General features: G+C 37.9%; 1 protein-coding gene across 1 annotated transcript in view; it reads right to left on the bottom strand.

Moving 5' to 3' along the window:
• The window catches only part of LOC127436387 (transmembrane protein 178B-like), a 153063-nt gene extending 138947 nt beyond the window's left edge, over positions 1-14116 (bottom strand). The window contains exons 1-2 of the mRNA XM_051690491.1: positions 13948-14116; positions 12667-13331 (exon numbers count right to left, since the gene is read on the bottom strand). Coding sequence (XP_051546451.1) covers positions 12667-13048 — 382 coding nt within the window. The 5' untranslated portion in view covers positions 13049-13331; positions 13948-14116. The remainder of the gene's footprint in view (positions 1-12666; positions 13332-13947) is intronic.
• Positions 14117-15155: the final 1039 nt, after the last annotated feature.

Here is a 15155-nt window from a genome sequence, read left to right as displayed (position 1 = left end):
GAATTATTCCACAGATCTTGACAGATGACGTCACGTAGCCTTCTGCCGGTGCCTTATCTGTCTGCCTCAGTGAGAGAGACGAAAAACAAACAACTGCCTCCATCCGTCAGCCACTCTGAGCGTAAAACACCTTAACACAACAGCATCTTACACACTTGTCCAATCAGATTAGAGGACTTGAACTGACAGTTGTATAATATACTACAAATAAACTATGCTACGTATTACAAAGACATTTATCATGGGTGCATTTTTTTTTATTTATTTTTTTTTACCCCTACATTGTAAAAATCTGGGGCATTTTGTCACTTTCAATAGCATTTTTGCCCCAAGCCCTGGTTCCTGTCTGACCCTGTTTTACACACTCAGTCCAAGAGGCAGAAGCAGCTGTGCGACTCCTCTGCCTGCCATAATTCTTGCTTTGTCGACTTACTGAAAGCTCTCCATTCAGCTTGGCAGCTGCGGTGGACGTGGCTCCCATCAGAATCAACCGGCTCTTTCCCATAGAGCTTTTAACAAGCGTCTTGTCTTTCTCAGACCTGAATGGATGGCTGATTGGTGTCATTGCTGTGTGAGATGAACCCCACTGAAGTCCAGCGCTTCTGATGAACCATTGATCAAACGCGAGGATGAGAGGAAGAGGGGATGAGAGAGAGGAAGGGCGGCCACCAGGGAGGAGAGAAGGAGAGGTTATACATCAGAGATCAGGTCTGGATACCAGCTTTCCCTCAATCAACCCTATTGACGTGTTAACATAACGGGAAGTAGGGATTGAGGTTATTTTGAGGGTAATAAAAATTGTCAGTGTGTAGAGTATGATTAATTCATTATGGTTTTGAGATTAGGATTTTGTGCATTAGTTTTAAGATCTTGTAAAAGTAAAATATGCTTATCATCTGTATCATCTGTCTTCAAGTAGACATGAAATCAAAACTGACCCTGTTAACTTTCTTAAAGGAATATTCCAGGTTCAGTACAAGTTAAGTTCAATCGACAGCATTTGTGACAATGTTTATTACCACAAAAAAAATATATATATTATTTTGATTTTCCTAATTGTCTTTAAAAAAAAAACAAAAAAAAATTGAGGTTACAGTGAGGCACTTACAATGGAAGTGAATGTGATCAATTTCTGGAGGGTTTAAAGGCAGAAATGTGAAGCTTATAATTTTATAAAAGCACTTACATTAATTATTCTGTTAAAACTCATATTATTTGAGCTGTGAAGTTTAAATCATCATTTTTGCAGGATTAAAGGGTTTGAGGCATTACATCGTCATAGCAACAAAGTTGTAAAATTGGATATAACTTTACACAGAAAAGCGATTTTATCACACTATCATGATAAATAAGGTTAACCCACATATTGTTTATGTCTTGTGGCTATACTTTTGAAACGGTGAGTATTTTTAAGTTTACGGATTGGCCCCATTCACTTCCATTGTAAGTGTCTCACTGTAACCCAGATTTTTGCTTTTTTTAAAGGAAAGGAGGGACAAGTCGAAATAAATTTTTGTGCTAATCAGCATAATGCCTAAAATGCTGTCGATTGAGCTAAACTTGTATTGAACCCGGAATTTTCCTTTAATACATGCTCCTGCTCTTTTTGTGCATGATTCATCAGTGCATGTTCAGAACATCCGCTTTTCCAGCCTGGTTTCCTGAAATTTATGTGAACATGACAACATTTTTGCAATTCAAAATTTATGTGCTGTATATCACGTTTGGCTGCAGGTTTTCAGTGAAATGTCCAGCTGGGGGCACCAAAAGTAAGTAAAATTATGTTGTATTCAGACGTGGTTACAAATTTTTTTTAAAACATACCTCCCTAAACTAACACTTTTGCCTGAAACTAACCAATAGCATTTTAAAATATGTACAAAAGACATCCTTACCAAATCAACGCCTAAACCTAAACATTAGTGTTTTAAAATACAGTATATATGAGAAGTTAAAAAGACATCCTTACCTTATCAGTGCCTAAATCTAACCATTAGTGTTTTAAAATGCAGAAGCGAAATGAAAAAGCACATTCCTTGACTTCATGGCTGGACTTGATCCTCCATCTCCAAGTCCAGTGCTCTTTCAGGTGAACTACCGCGCAAGCTATTCATGTTGGAATAAGTGTATATGTAGGTGAGTCTGTAATAAAAGCATTAAAATGTGTAGTTTTTCAAAAGATGTGTTTGAGTAAAAGTGTTTCAATATCATAAAATAGCATGGTCTGAGTAATAGAGAGAAAAGAATTTATAAAGTCATACTCAGCCATTTAAGTTATGGTTTGAGTGAAAGTGAATAAAACACACAGTTTTTGTAGCGCCTCTTGTGTTAATTTCTCCTGGAAACTGCAGTGAATTGTACCTGGAGACACATTTAACAAGTTTTGCAAAAAATATATATAGAGTCACGTTTTCACTATTGGCAGTTTTCCACTGCACGTTACGGTTCGACTCGACTCGACTCTGCTCGCTTTACTTTTCTGAGTGTGCTTTTCCACTGCAGTTTAGTGCCGCCACAACGTGGGTGGGATTATAGGCTGATCGTCATAGTTGCGCCGCCTCTACTGCCGTGATCATCTTAAACATGAAACAAACATTACTGACCATAAACAATAACACGACTGCTAGCTGTTAGCTACTAACTCGTGCTGCATAAAGCAGTTGTTGCATGGTGATTTTACACAAGTGTAAGAGTTAAATTGGCCTGGTTGTTTTAGAAGTAAGCTTTCCAGTAGCTGGTTAACTAAAAGTGAAGCTTTCAAGCAGAATATAGAGTTAACGTAACAAAACGTACCATCCTCCATCGTGGACTCCAACAACACCGAGTCCAGGGCACTCTCCCTTCCATTACTTGCCGGTCTATTGCCATAGATAGCGTCCATTTGGTCGAACCACTTCCATTTTCTTCTGTTTGAACCACTCCGGCTGTTGTGGTCCTTGATGGTTCTGTAGTCACTTAAGTTTTTTTTACTTTTCCCTACACTGTTGGTAGGTCCGGTGGTAGCCATGTGCAGCCAACAGCTGAGACACTTCCTGAAAGACTTTTTCGTTTTGTGTCATTTCATTCGTCGCTAATGGGAGGAACGCCTGCACCTCGTTTATTGACCACAGCGTGGTTTTGCGCACAGCCATTTCTTTTTACAATTGTTCGCGTGAACAAATGATATTGCTGTCACTGTTGCTAACTCTAAAACTAGCGGGTTGATGTCCCGTGTCACAAATCCAGTGACGCTGGTAGTGACGATTCTCTCTGACCAATCAGTGATCTGCAGTCAACGTATGAATTCAACTTGCATCCTACATGTTTTTTGTTGAGTATCCTTTCTCACTCAGAAATACGTCACATTACGGAAGCAAAATATGTTGCAAATGTCATTTCACGTTGACTTTAAGACTTATGCTTTTAGATTTGAGTACTGAGTGAAGCTCATCTTGTGTTTATCACACACTTGCAAATTCAATGGCAAACTGATGAGCAACGGATGTCTGTCTCACTCTCTCAAATGCATTACTTGCCTTATGACTCAAGTCAAAGAAACTTAAGAAGGTTCCTAATGACTGATCTGCTCCTAATAACCATTTCCTACAGTCAACGAATCACCATGGAGATTTAATGATTTTAGGTGAAATACTGTAGCTTCGAAAAAGTGTTTTGGCTTTTGAGTGGAAGGAATATTGGACCATTTCTAGATGACTTCTATAAAGGAATCTCCATTGATGAGGTGTACATAAATGGCAAGATGTGTGAGAGAGCAATAGAGGATAAAGCACATGCTTTTCAGTCTTATTTTACCTCATTCTATCCTTCACTTCACTGTAATCCTTTCATGGTGAAATCATCAGCACTCCATTTTCGGGAAACTAATCTGCGTTCCAGAATATAAATTGGGCTGCGAGAAGGAGAGAGAAAAATCGAGCGAGGGGGAGGGGTGAGGGAAGACAGTGACATTTTCTCTTTACTAACAGCCTGCACTGTCTATTCTTCATCCCTCCACTTCTGCTTGTAATTGCACAAACCAGCTGCATTCATCTGACTGGACGTTTTACCAATAATTCCACATGCTCCGTTCCAAAACGTGTTCCAAAAGCTAGGCAGCTTAATTATGCTGCCTCCTAAGACACATTTTTACGCCAAATTTTAAGGCGGTATCCTTCACAATTTATTGTGACAACCTTAAATCTAAAATGGTGAAAATGTTATATAATCGATTATAACTTATGAGTTCATTCAATACCGAAAACTATTGAAAAAATAGTTCAGTATACAGTAATTGATAATTTTATTCAATATATGTGTGTTCTTTGTATTTTTATGTTTATTGGAGTATCATACCGTTAGCTTAGCAACATGTCAACATCAAACTCTTTTGCTAATAAGGTTCCTTGACAGTATGGTGCAGGGTTGCCAACTATGGCATCCTGGTTGGAGTGAGATTTCAATGACATGGGCTGAATCAATCACATACACATTTTTTGTGTTAGTAGGCTTACAATCTTAAATTTTTTGTGTTAGTAGGCTTACAATCTTAAAAATTAATTAAAACACGATCTAATTAAACATAACAATAAAATTTGTTATCAGTTTTTGTGCACACTTACATCAATTAAACCTGGCATTGATCAATTCAAAAGACACAAATACACGATGACACAACCAAGGTTTTTTCTGGGTCAAAAATGGTCTTCAGTGGTAGTTGACCTAAATGGTCATCCACATGCTCGAAGTTGGTTGATTACATAATTAGTATGATTAATTATGTTTATAATACATTATTTATAACTTAATTGCATGTTTACATTGGAAATACTGGAGTTATTTTGATAACCTTATTTTGATGAAACCTTTAGAATTTATTTTTTATTTTTATTTTTTTACTTCAAAATATTCTATAGTAATCAAACTACTTAATTTATTAGCACTTTATTTCTATAGGCTAGTTATAATGCCCTGACACTTTACTGAGTTGGGACTGTGGTTCTACTGAAAAGTTTGTTTTCCTTACAACAGGCTTAATTATTTAATAAGTAGTCTCTTGAAATGTCAGAAGGCAAACGTGGACAGTTTGCTGGATATCAGACATCATTAGAACAGAAGAAAAATTTGTCCATAATTCATGGAGGTCCAGACTTTAAACCTCCTCTTACATTGTACTTGCATTGGTTAAAGTTTACCATAGTTCTTCCACAAGGCCATCCTCATTACCATGGTTAGTCCAGCTAGTCATTCTAAAAAATAAACTAGTATTTTTTATGAAAACATTAATAGTCTACACAGTTAAACACAGTTGTAGTTAAACACATTTAAATACATATTTCATAGTTGGAAAGAGTCTAATAGTTTGTCCTTAATAGATTTCATATGAAACTATAACATTACTGTTACAATACCAGTTACTGTAACTACAGTGAAAGCATGATGCGTTTCAGTAATTGTGACATTTGAAAAGCCCTGTAATCGATGTTGATGCGTGACACATTGTTGTGACCATTTTTCCGCATCAGAAGGCATTTGGATAATAATGTTAAGGCTGTATAGCCGTTTAAGAGATTTGATTTCCTCCATAGCGTTTAAAGTATAATAATTTCTGTAGAATTCAAATGGATCGCTCTACAGATTCGCACTATCCTATCCATCTCTGAAGCACACTGGTGTGAGCAATGCGCTGGTCCGCACAACACATGAGAGAAGATTTGCATTTAAGTTTGGATGGATATGTAGTGCTAATAAAAGGTGAATGCAAAATGAATGTAACTAAATTTGCTCCGCCGGTCCGAAATCGCCATGCCGACGGAAAAAAAGTCATACGAGCATATATGTAGCTATTTTTATTCACTTTACGTTGAATGACATTGTCTTGTCGTTTGGCATGAGATTTACTTGGGTAGAGTGAGAGCATGAGACAGAGCCTGAAAGCGTGAGAGTTGGCAACCCTGTTATGGTGCCTTAGAAGGTAGGTGCCAATGTTGGCAGTAGGCAACGAGGCAACTCGCTAGCTTTTGGAACAAAGCTATATTATCTCTCCTCTCTTCTCTTTCTTACATTTGCAGCATTACTATTGTTGTTTTGTTCTTTCTTAGCATCTCTGCTACTTCCAACAATCCTTCTCCACTTTTCTGCACGGCAACCCCCATGTCTCTTAATGCAAGGCTCATTCTGAGGGGAGACCTGTGCCAAGTTTCATCAAGGAAACAAATCAAGGCAAACAACAAGGAACAGAACAACTTGAGGTCATTCTCAGATATCAGTTCTGTGGCTAGTGGCCTTGTGAAACAGCAACATATATCAGTCCTCTTCTGCTCCTGTGTTTCCTGAACAGAAATGACAGCTCAGTAACAAAAGCAGGGCATGAGCATTCTAGCATTCAGATGGACATTTTGTATCAATCATACACCAGTTTGAATCTCTTTCTGTGATAAACTAGCTAGTAGAGTGAATGCCAGCATTCTAAATACATGCTATTAGGAAGCACTATGCTATGATTAGCATAGCAATTAATAACTGTGTAAAGCAATATAGAGCTTTTTCAGTGTGTACCTGTCCATAAGCTAAGCTCAAGCTCCACTCTTCACCATGATGGTAAACCACAATACTCCAACATAACAGAAACTCTTCTATATTTCAACACAACAAAACATTAAACACTGGCAAAGCAATTAAAAGTCTACCCCTTTACATTCTTCTTACACATAGACACATTAAATAAAATGTAGTTTTAACATTTTCTGTTACTATCAAATGCCATGCAAAGCATGTTTGAAATTATAAATTCCCCGCCCAGTTTTAGTTAACCAATCAAAAAATATTCATGTTGTCTCAACACAAATAAATTAGTTTGAAAGCATTGAAATAACTCATTGAAATAATTAAAAGTTAATTTAAGTTCCCTTGGTTACATGGCATTTTTCAGTAATATGAACAAAGGAGGATTCAGTAAAACTTACAATGGTGAAAGTTCATTTTTTTGAGTGTATACATATACCGGTAAACATATAGGGTGACTTGTAATGGTCTTTCTGAGCATCTAAAATTGTGTTCAAACCAACTCAATATTTAGATATACAGTAGGCTTAAAATTCCAAGATATATTCCCCATGGGATTTCAAAAGTCCTTGTAATGAAATTCATACTGTATTTTTCTGATGTTATTTCAGCAATGTGATACTTTTTTCATCATAACCATATCAGTCAACCTAAATGTGTAATGTATGTATGTTGCCCAGACTTTCCAGACAATTGTTCAAGGGGTGTTAAAAGTTAGCTTTTAGAGCCATTATACAATAATTAGCACCATTACAGCATATTTACTCACTTAGCTGCAGCAACCTGTTATTGAACAGTAATGGGGGGAAAAAAAGGAAAACTAATTTAGTATTCTTATGAGTGCACCAATTTTACAACATTGTCTCGATCACTCAGATTAGTGCACTCCATGCAAACTTCCAGGTTCATCACATCTAATAAATTCACTGAAGAACCACGTAAAATCTCTTTAGTCCTGAGAGCTCTCATGGTGTGATTAAAATGTCATTATGTGCCAACATGGTGGCCAATGATCATATTAGCAAAATTTCAGACAGAAGGGCAGAGGGGATAATACTCAAGCTGTTATCAAGCAGGGTGCTAATTTCAAGTCCATCATATCTTAAATGCGCAACTATACATCTTATTCTAAGTGAGACGTTCCCTGCACACTAATGAGGACACTTTCCAGGCCAAATCATAATCTGATAGTTGTGGGCTGAGCCCAAGCACTCTGTCAAGTCGCATTTTGCAATGTGGATATATGTATATAAAAAAAAATGTAACAGAAAAGGTCAATTGAGATTTCTGGTTGAAACCAAGAGAGCAGTGTTGAAAGCACCACAATCCACAAACGGTTTATTTAAAGTTGTCTCTGCATATGAAACCGGTCCTGCTCGACCCGCTCCGAACAGGACTCAAAGTGGTGTCTCCTGCATGGGAGGCGGGCATGATAACGAAGAGGCTAAAGGCATCAGCCTCTAGTATCAATCGCTAAGTGCATCTCTTGAGGCCAGGGAAGTGAGGTTTACACACACTGCATAGCATGTACCAGCTGGCTACCATTACACATATTAACATGGGATAGGATAAAAGTGTTTTTTTTTTGTTTTTTTTACATCAATAAAATTACACACTTTCCTTTTAAGTATAGTGTCTTAAAAGCCTCCTAGCCCTGAAAATTACTGAATACTTTTCCCTTTCACTCAACTATACTGAAAGTCACACCCAATTTCTGTGATCTTATATGCCTTGGAATAAAATCATAGTCAAAGGGTATTCAAAGCAATAAAATCTGTATTGCACATGGTAATCCTTGTTCCTAGGAGATCTACCCAGCATCCCAACACAACACCTGTCTATTTGATTAGTGTCAGTGCCTGAGTTCCAGTGGGACTTGCTTCTTGAATCGTGAAGGCGTGGCATCCTTCTCCCATGGCATCCAATTTATATACTGAAAACAAGAAAGCCAGATCCTTTGAGAACCAGAGCATAGTCCTATCCTTGTCTTCATTGTAGCCTGCTAACTGTGTGTGTGTGTGTGTGTGTGTGTGTGTGTGTGTGTGTGTGTGTGTGTGTGTGTGTGTGTGTGTGTGTGTGTGTGTGTGTGTGTGTGTACTTGTTTATACTACATTGTGGGGACCAAATGTCCCCACAAGGATAGTAAAACCTGAGATCACCTACATTGTGGGGACCAGCTAGCAGTCCCCACAAGGGAAATGGCTTATTAAACATACTAAACTATGTTTTTTTGAAAATGTAAAAATGCAAAAAGGTTTATGTGAGGGTTAGGTTTAGGGGTAGGGTTAGGGTTAGGGGATAGAAATGATCGTCAGATCTGTATAAAATCCAAAAATGCATGGAAGTCTATGGAGAGTCCCCACAATGATATAAAAACAGTGTGTGTGTGTGTGTGGTGTGTGTGTGTGTGTGTGTGTGTGTGTGTGTTTGTGTGTCTTTCTCTGTGTCTGTCTCTATTCTCTCTCATTCTCTCAATCTCATCCCCAAGGCCACGATATGTCCTAGCATTAGGTTTGCGTGTATTAATGGTGAAAGGGTTGGCAGTCTCACTCTCTGGTCTCTCCTCTCTGTGATTGTGTCCATGGCCTAAAATGTCTTCATCATGCCTGATGGGTGTCCCGCAGGGAGGCAGGGAGATATGGTGGACAATGAGATGGGTTGTCTCTTTCTGCATGATCTCACTCTCACTCAGATACACTTTCTCAATTTTCCACAAACTCCAGATGCCACAATATCTCACATCATTTCCTATGTCTGGAAATCCTTTACTTTCCACAAGTCAAATATTTGTCTTTTCACAAACCTACTAACATAATTCATTTCCTCTGGGCTGCTATTTGTTATTACAGTTAATGACAGACTGACACATCGCCTAGCAAGTCTGGCTGGCCAGTTTACAAAATTCCAAAGAGCTTCCAAAATCTAACGACAACATTACTAAACTTATTAATTTAAACTTTTAGTTTTAGCTATTTTATGGACAAATTATTTACCATCATTAAATTGAATTACATATTAGAATTATATCGGCTACTCTCCATTGTACACAATGGTATTGACATTTGCCATTAAACCTATATCAGGCAACCACTTGTTACAATGTAAAATCTAAAATGAATACATTATCGTGGTGTGAATGCACAAGAAAGGGGTGCTAACAAATTGTTAAAAGGAATAGTTCACCCAAAAATGATAATTCTCTCATTATTTACTCACCCTTATGCCATCTCAAACTTGTATAACTCTCAAGCTTCAAAATGGGAATAAAGGCAGCATAAAAGTAATCCAAACAATTTGAGTGGTTTAATCCGTCTTCTGAAGAGATAAGACTGCTGATGACAAGATATATAGTGTGTAAGGAGTCACATTTTAGTCTGTTTCTCACCCAAAACTGATTGTATCACTTCAGAAGACATGGATTAAACCACTCAAATAGTGTGGATTACTTTTATTCTGCCTTTATGTCCTTTTGGACCCAATTGACCTGCACTGATGTGATAAAAACACATCATACAACTTATGAAATATCATTTGTTTGTATTTCGCAGAGGAAAAAAAGTGATACGAGTTTGAGACGGCATAAGGGTGAGTAAATGATGAGAGAATTAAACATTTTTGGGTGAACTATCCCTTTATTATAAGTGAGATTAAAGTGGTTTTCATTTTCTCCGTTCTTTGTATTTCCCTTCCTTAAGTTTTGACCCCTTATCATTGCACTATTGTTCTGCTCTCTCATACATCGTTCTATCCCCCCCTTTCTCCCAAGAGAAGACACTGGGTTGAGACAGAGAATAAGCTTCATCCGAGAGATGGCAATGAGTATGAGCACAGTCAGCACATTTCATAAAACCATGTGCCTGCAACCCAGATAATGATATGAATAACATAAAATATATTTTTTAACATGCATGGGTATTGACTATTACTTACCAAACAAAGCATGCAAGCTATTTATTTGAGCTATACAGTACTGTATGTGTTTTGAAAATACACAAACATAAGCAGACAACTAATGACCAATTATTTTTTACATATCTCCAAAACACAAGCAAGCAACAGTACTACAGCATTCTTGTTCCACTTCACCCAAGGTGAAAGGCAGAGATGGTGTAGAATAACAATGCATTCTATCAATGCAATTCCAAATCAACACAGAGGATGTACCGTAGCTGGCAGTTGCCCCAGAGAGTGGATGCGCTTTTGCTGATGAGGCGATACACAATGCACACAGTCTTGTAACACACCACACTGCAGGGGCACCTCTCCACCAAAAAATACAGACACCAGTTCCAGTGGAGGCTACAAAATTCAAATAACCAGGATTTTGCTTCTTTTTTTTTTTTTTATTTTAGAGGCTATTTTGTGCTGCTGCTGTGCACAGAACATGCACACATTTTGAACACAGAGGTTAGAGAGTTACTGAAGAGAATGCAACCCTCAGCAACTCTGGAGCAATTGTTTGTATTGCCATGACTGAAAGTGAATAAAAAACAGCCTATGATGTTTGGGCCAGCACAGCTTTAGACTCAAAATCTATTTATAGACTTGTGTGTGCATCTATTAATATATTCATCATATATGCCTCAACTAAATGAGGAGTAAATTAGCCTAGTTTGGTGGAAGATAATAAGGCCCAGAGTGTGAGACTAGCCATAGGGCTTCACACCTTTATATGCAAGTGACTCGTCACTCCAGCTATCAGATAAACTTAGTGAGCTCTCAGTTTTTTTATCATCTCGGTTTTATTGCCCATTATTCATGTCAGTATACACAAACAAAGTAGTATTGTCTAACACGAGCCTCCAGTTGTGTGGGCTGACGTCAGTTTGTGTATGGAAACTTTTCAGTGTTTTCCATGATATTCCAATGCAAAACAGATATCAACAACACTTCTTAGCACTGGTTTGCCAAGTGATACTAATTTTGTATATGCATTATCAGTGTTGGGTAGTAAAGGGCTACATGTAATCTGGATTGTGTAATCAGATTACAAAAATCAAGTACTTGTAATTACATGACATTTTTTATGTGTAATTGCTGTTTGAATTCATGTTTACTAATGTTTAATGTAGAGTGTAAATACTTATATTCCAGGTTCAATACAAGTTAAGCTCAATCGACAGATTTTATGGTATAATGTTGCTTACCACAAAAATCTATTTAGATTTTTCCATACTTTTCTTTAAAAAAAGCACAAATCTTGGTTACAGTGAGGCACTTACAATGGAAGTGAATATGGCTAATCCGTAAATGTAAAAAAACACACGGTTTCAAAAGTATAGCCACAAAACATGAACAATATGCATGTTATATTGTCTAAAGATATAATTTTAGTGTTTTAAAATCGCTGTGTAAGGTTGTATCCTATTTTACAACTTTGTTGCCATGATGATGTAATGCTGTGAACCCTAAAAGGACAGTAAAAACAAAAATTTCAACGAACTTTGCAGCTCAAATAATATGCAAGTTTTAGTGCTTTATTAAAATTCTAAGCACACTTCTGCCTTTAAACCCTCCAAAAAATGTCCCCAATCAATTCTATTGAAAGTGCCTCATTGTAGCCCTAATTACTTTTTATTTATTTTTTTAAAGAAAAGGATGGACGAGTCGAAATTAGTTTGTTGTGGTAATCAGTTATGCCACAAATATTGTCGATTGAGCTTAATTTGAACTGAACCCAGAATATTCTATTAATACACTTCCTTGCTGGAAAAAACAGCCAAAACCAGCCTAAACTGGTTAGTTGGTCTTAGCTGGTCACCGGGACTGGTCAGTTGACTGGTTTTAGAGGGATTTGGGGCACTTTTTGCTAGTCAGGCTTGGAAACCAGCAGCTAAATCAAATGAGCACTAGTCTGGCCAGGCTGTGAGACCATCTTAGACCATCTTGAACCAGCTTAGGTTGGTTTAAACTGTTTTTTTTTTTTTCATTTCAACTTGCAAGAAATCCAAAAGTAACCAGATCTGATTACTTGAAAGGTTTAAAAGATTACGTTACTGATTAATATTTTAGTCGTTTTATTTGTAATCAGTAGCCAACCAGATTACAGACTGCCGACGTAGCTCATCTATCCAAGACTGACCATTATCGACAGTCACAATAATAATAAGCAGCTGTGTCCCCTACCTTTGCGAATGAGGTCCTCGATGTCTTGATCAAATCCCAGGCGATGGCATTTTCTCCACAGCCCCATGTTGGTGGAGTTATACTGCCTGCTGCACTCATCGGCGGCGCTCATGGCGAACAGCTGCCGTCTGTTCCGCGCCAGCAGCAGCTTCTCCTCCCAGCGGTCTAGGCGTGAGCGGCTCGCGCGCAGAGGGAGACTGTTGTTGGGGATGTAAATAAATCCCGGGTCCTTCCGGCGACTGGAGAAACTTCGGCACCGCTCCCGGTACCTCCGCGCGTCCGTCTCGTACCAGTGGTCGGAGCAGATAGCCACGGCCAGCATTCCAAGCGCGCAGAGGGAGAGAGATAGACCGGCGTAGAGCAGCAACTTCCCGGCAGCCATGCTCGCGTGCGCTCAGAGACGCATCAGCACCACAACAGCTCGGACAGCTCCTGGACGTGCACCCGCATCCCGCCGGGCACGCGGACAGAGAGAATGAATATCAAGCGGTGCAGCGGAATTCGTTTGTATTTGAGAGCTCGAGTTGAGGCCACTCTGTGCTTATTTGACGAAAAAATTAATAATTTTAAGCCTTATTTAACTCCCAACTCAACGTCCATCCGTAGCGCTTCCCATGTAATACGAGTGAACGAATTCAGTCCAATCTTCGCTCACCGGAACCAAGCTTTACAAAAAAAAAAAAAAAAAAAAAAAAAAAAAAAAAAAAAGACAGAGAAAAAACAAAATCAAACATTAAACGTTAAACACTAGTTTAAATTTAAATATGATATAATAGCCTCTATTTTAGCCTACTGCTTCAGTCGAAACTGTGTAACGAAAAAGCCCAATACTATGGTGTCACACTAAAGGTTTTAGAGCATCTATCCAAATTAAAGGGACATGTTTGGTTTAGACATATGCCCATCCACACCACTCCCTATCACATTTACCTGACTGACTGTAGATCTTTGCTTTTCGGTTTATATTCCTTATCTATTACATAGGAATGCACAATAGTTGATTTTCTCATGCATTCTCTAGATTATGTAGGATGCATTGAAAAAAAACATGAATAACATTGCTGGCTGTTAAAGGAAAACATTTAATAACATCGAGATTAATGCAATTCTAATTAACCGTTGGTCAAATTGAATTTAAAGTAATTAGAAAAGTAACTGTTTTACCCAATTCTTGTAGATCATTCCCGCAAAGAAATAGCATGCTCTTATAGCGTCAAGTGCTCGGAAATCTATGGGCCGACATTTATAGAACCGATAAAGTAAATTAAATGGTTCACTTACCCCAATTAAAGCTTAAAAAAACAGCTGCACTCCACTGCCAAAAAAGCATCCCCAGCCCATGTTACGTTTGCAGTCACTGAAACCTATGTTACGCTATTCAGGATGCGCTGCAAAATAATCCTGCATTTGAAAATGGTCTGGTTATCAAACCGTTCAACGACGCAGCATAACAAAAGCTTGATGTTTAAATGAGTGTGTGGACATTACAACATTTGGCAGATGGTGCACTCTACTCGGACATCCTCTGTGCATGTTGCCTCTGTCTGGGAAAAAAAAAGCGGTGATGTCATGCTGTCAATATGAGAGGTTCATTGTTTATTAAAGCGCTTTCTTAAAGGAGTAGTAGTGCTACCATTGGCTCCATGTCTAACTGTAACTGGAGTTGCCTTTTTGGCAGTGTTTTCTTAGATTCACACAGATTCAAATATACTGTAACTGTGTGTTTCATCAATAAATAACTAAAGGTTGCCATAGAACATTTAATTTTCATAATTTTAATTAATCAAAACAAATGCGGAATTATATTTTACCAGACCAAAGGCTTTCTCTCGTATAAAGGTTGGTTATTTGAAACTACTACACACTGTCCAGAGACAGCAGCAGTCAGGTATATTGCTGAATAATGAATGAGAGTGCGAGCACAGTCTGTGAGGCCATAGTAAATGTTTTCATTTTTATTGGGTTGCCAAGTTTTGGGGCTCGCCACTTGTACTTCACCTATTTGTGTGCAGTGTTGGGTGTAATCTGATTACAAAGTCTTTTAATTTATTTCTTTATTTTATTATTTTTATTTTTACTTTATGTAGCCAAGTGGAGAAATGTCATTAAATTTAACTCGTATCATAAATTGGACATGGCCCCTTTAAGATCCGGAGTCTTGCGACACCTGTTTTCCAGCACTCTCTCATGTTGCGCATGTGTGCTGGTTAGAAATGTGAGAACATGTATTGAGCATGAGAGCTTCCAGTTTTGTTCATCGGTTGAGAATTCTTGGGTAAATATCAAATTCTACACAAAATGCTTATAAATTGCATTAAAGATGTGTTCAGAAGAGTTGTATATTAAAATGTAATGTTTGTTTTTGATCATTTTTGAAGGATGCATATGGATTGCATGTGTGGAGTTTGACCACGTTTTGTGCACATGCGTGGATGGGATATTTAAATGTATAATTAATCATTTCTCATTTAATGATTTATAGCCCAGGG

Source organism: Myxocyprinus asiaticus, chromosome 47 (genome assembly GCF_019703515.2).
Source record: "Myxocyprinus asiaticus isolate MX2 ecotype Aquarium Trade chromosome 47, UBuf_Myxa_2, whole genome shotgun sequence".
In the NCBI taxonomy this organism is placed as follows: Eukaryota; Metazoa; Chordata; class Actinopteri; order Cypriniformes; family Catostomidae; genus Myxocyprinus; species Myxocyprinus asiaticus.
Note: the sequence above shows the minus strand (reverse complement) of the source record. Positions and strands in the feature narration are given on the sequence as shown.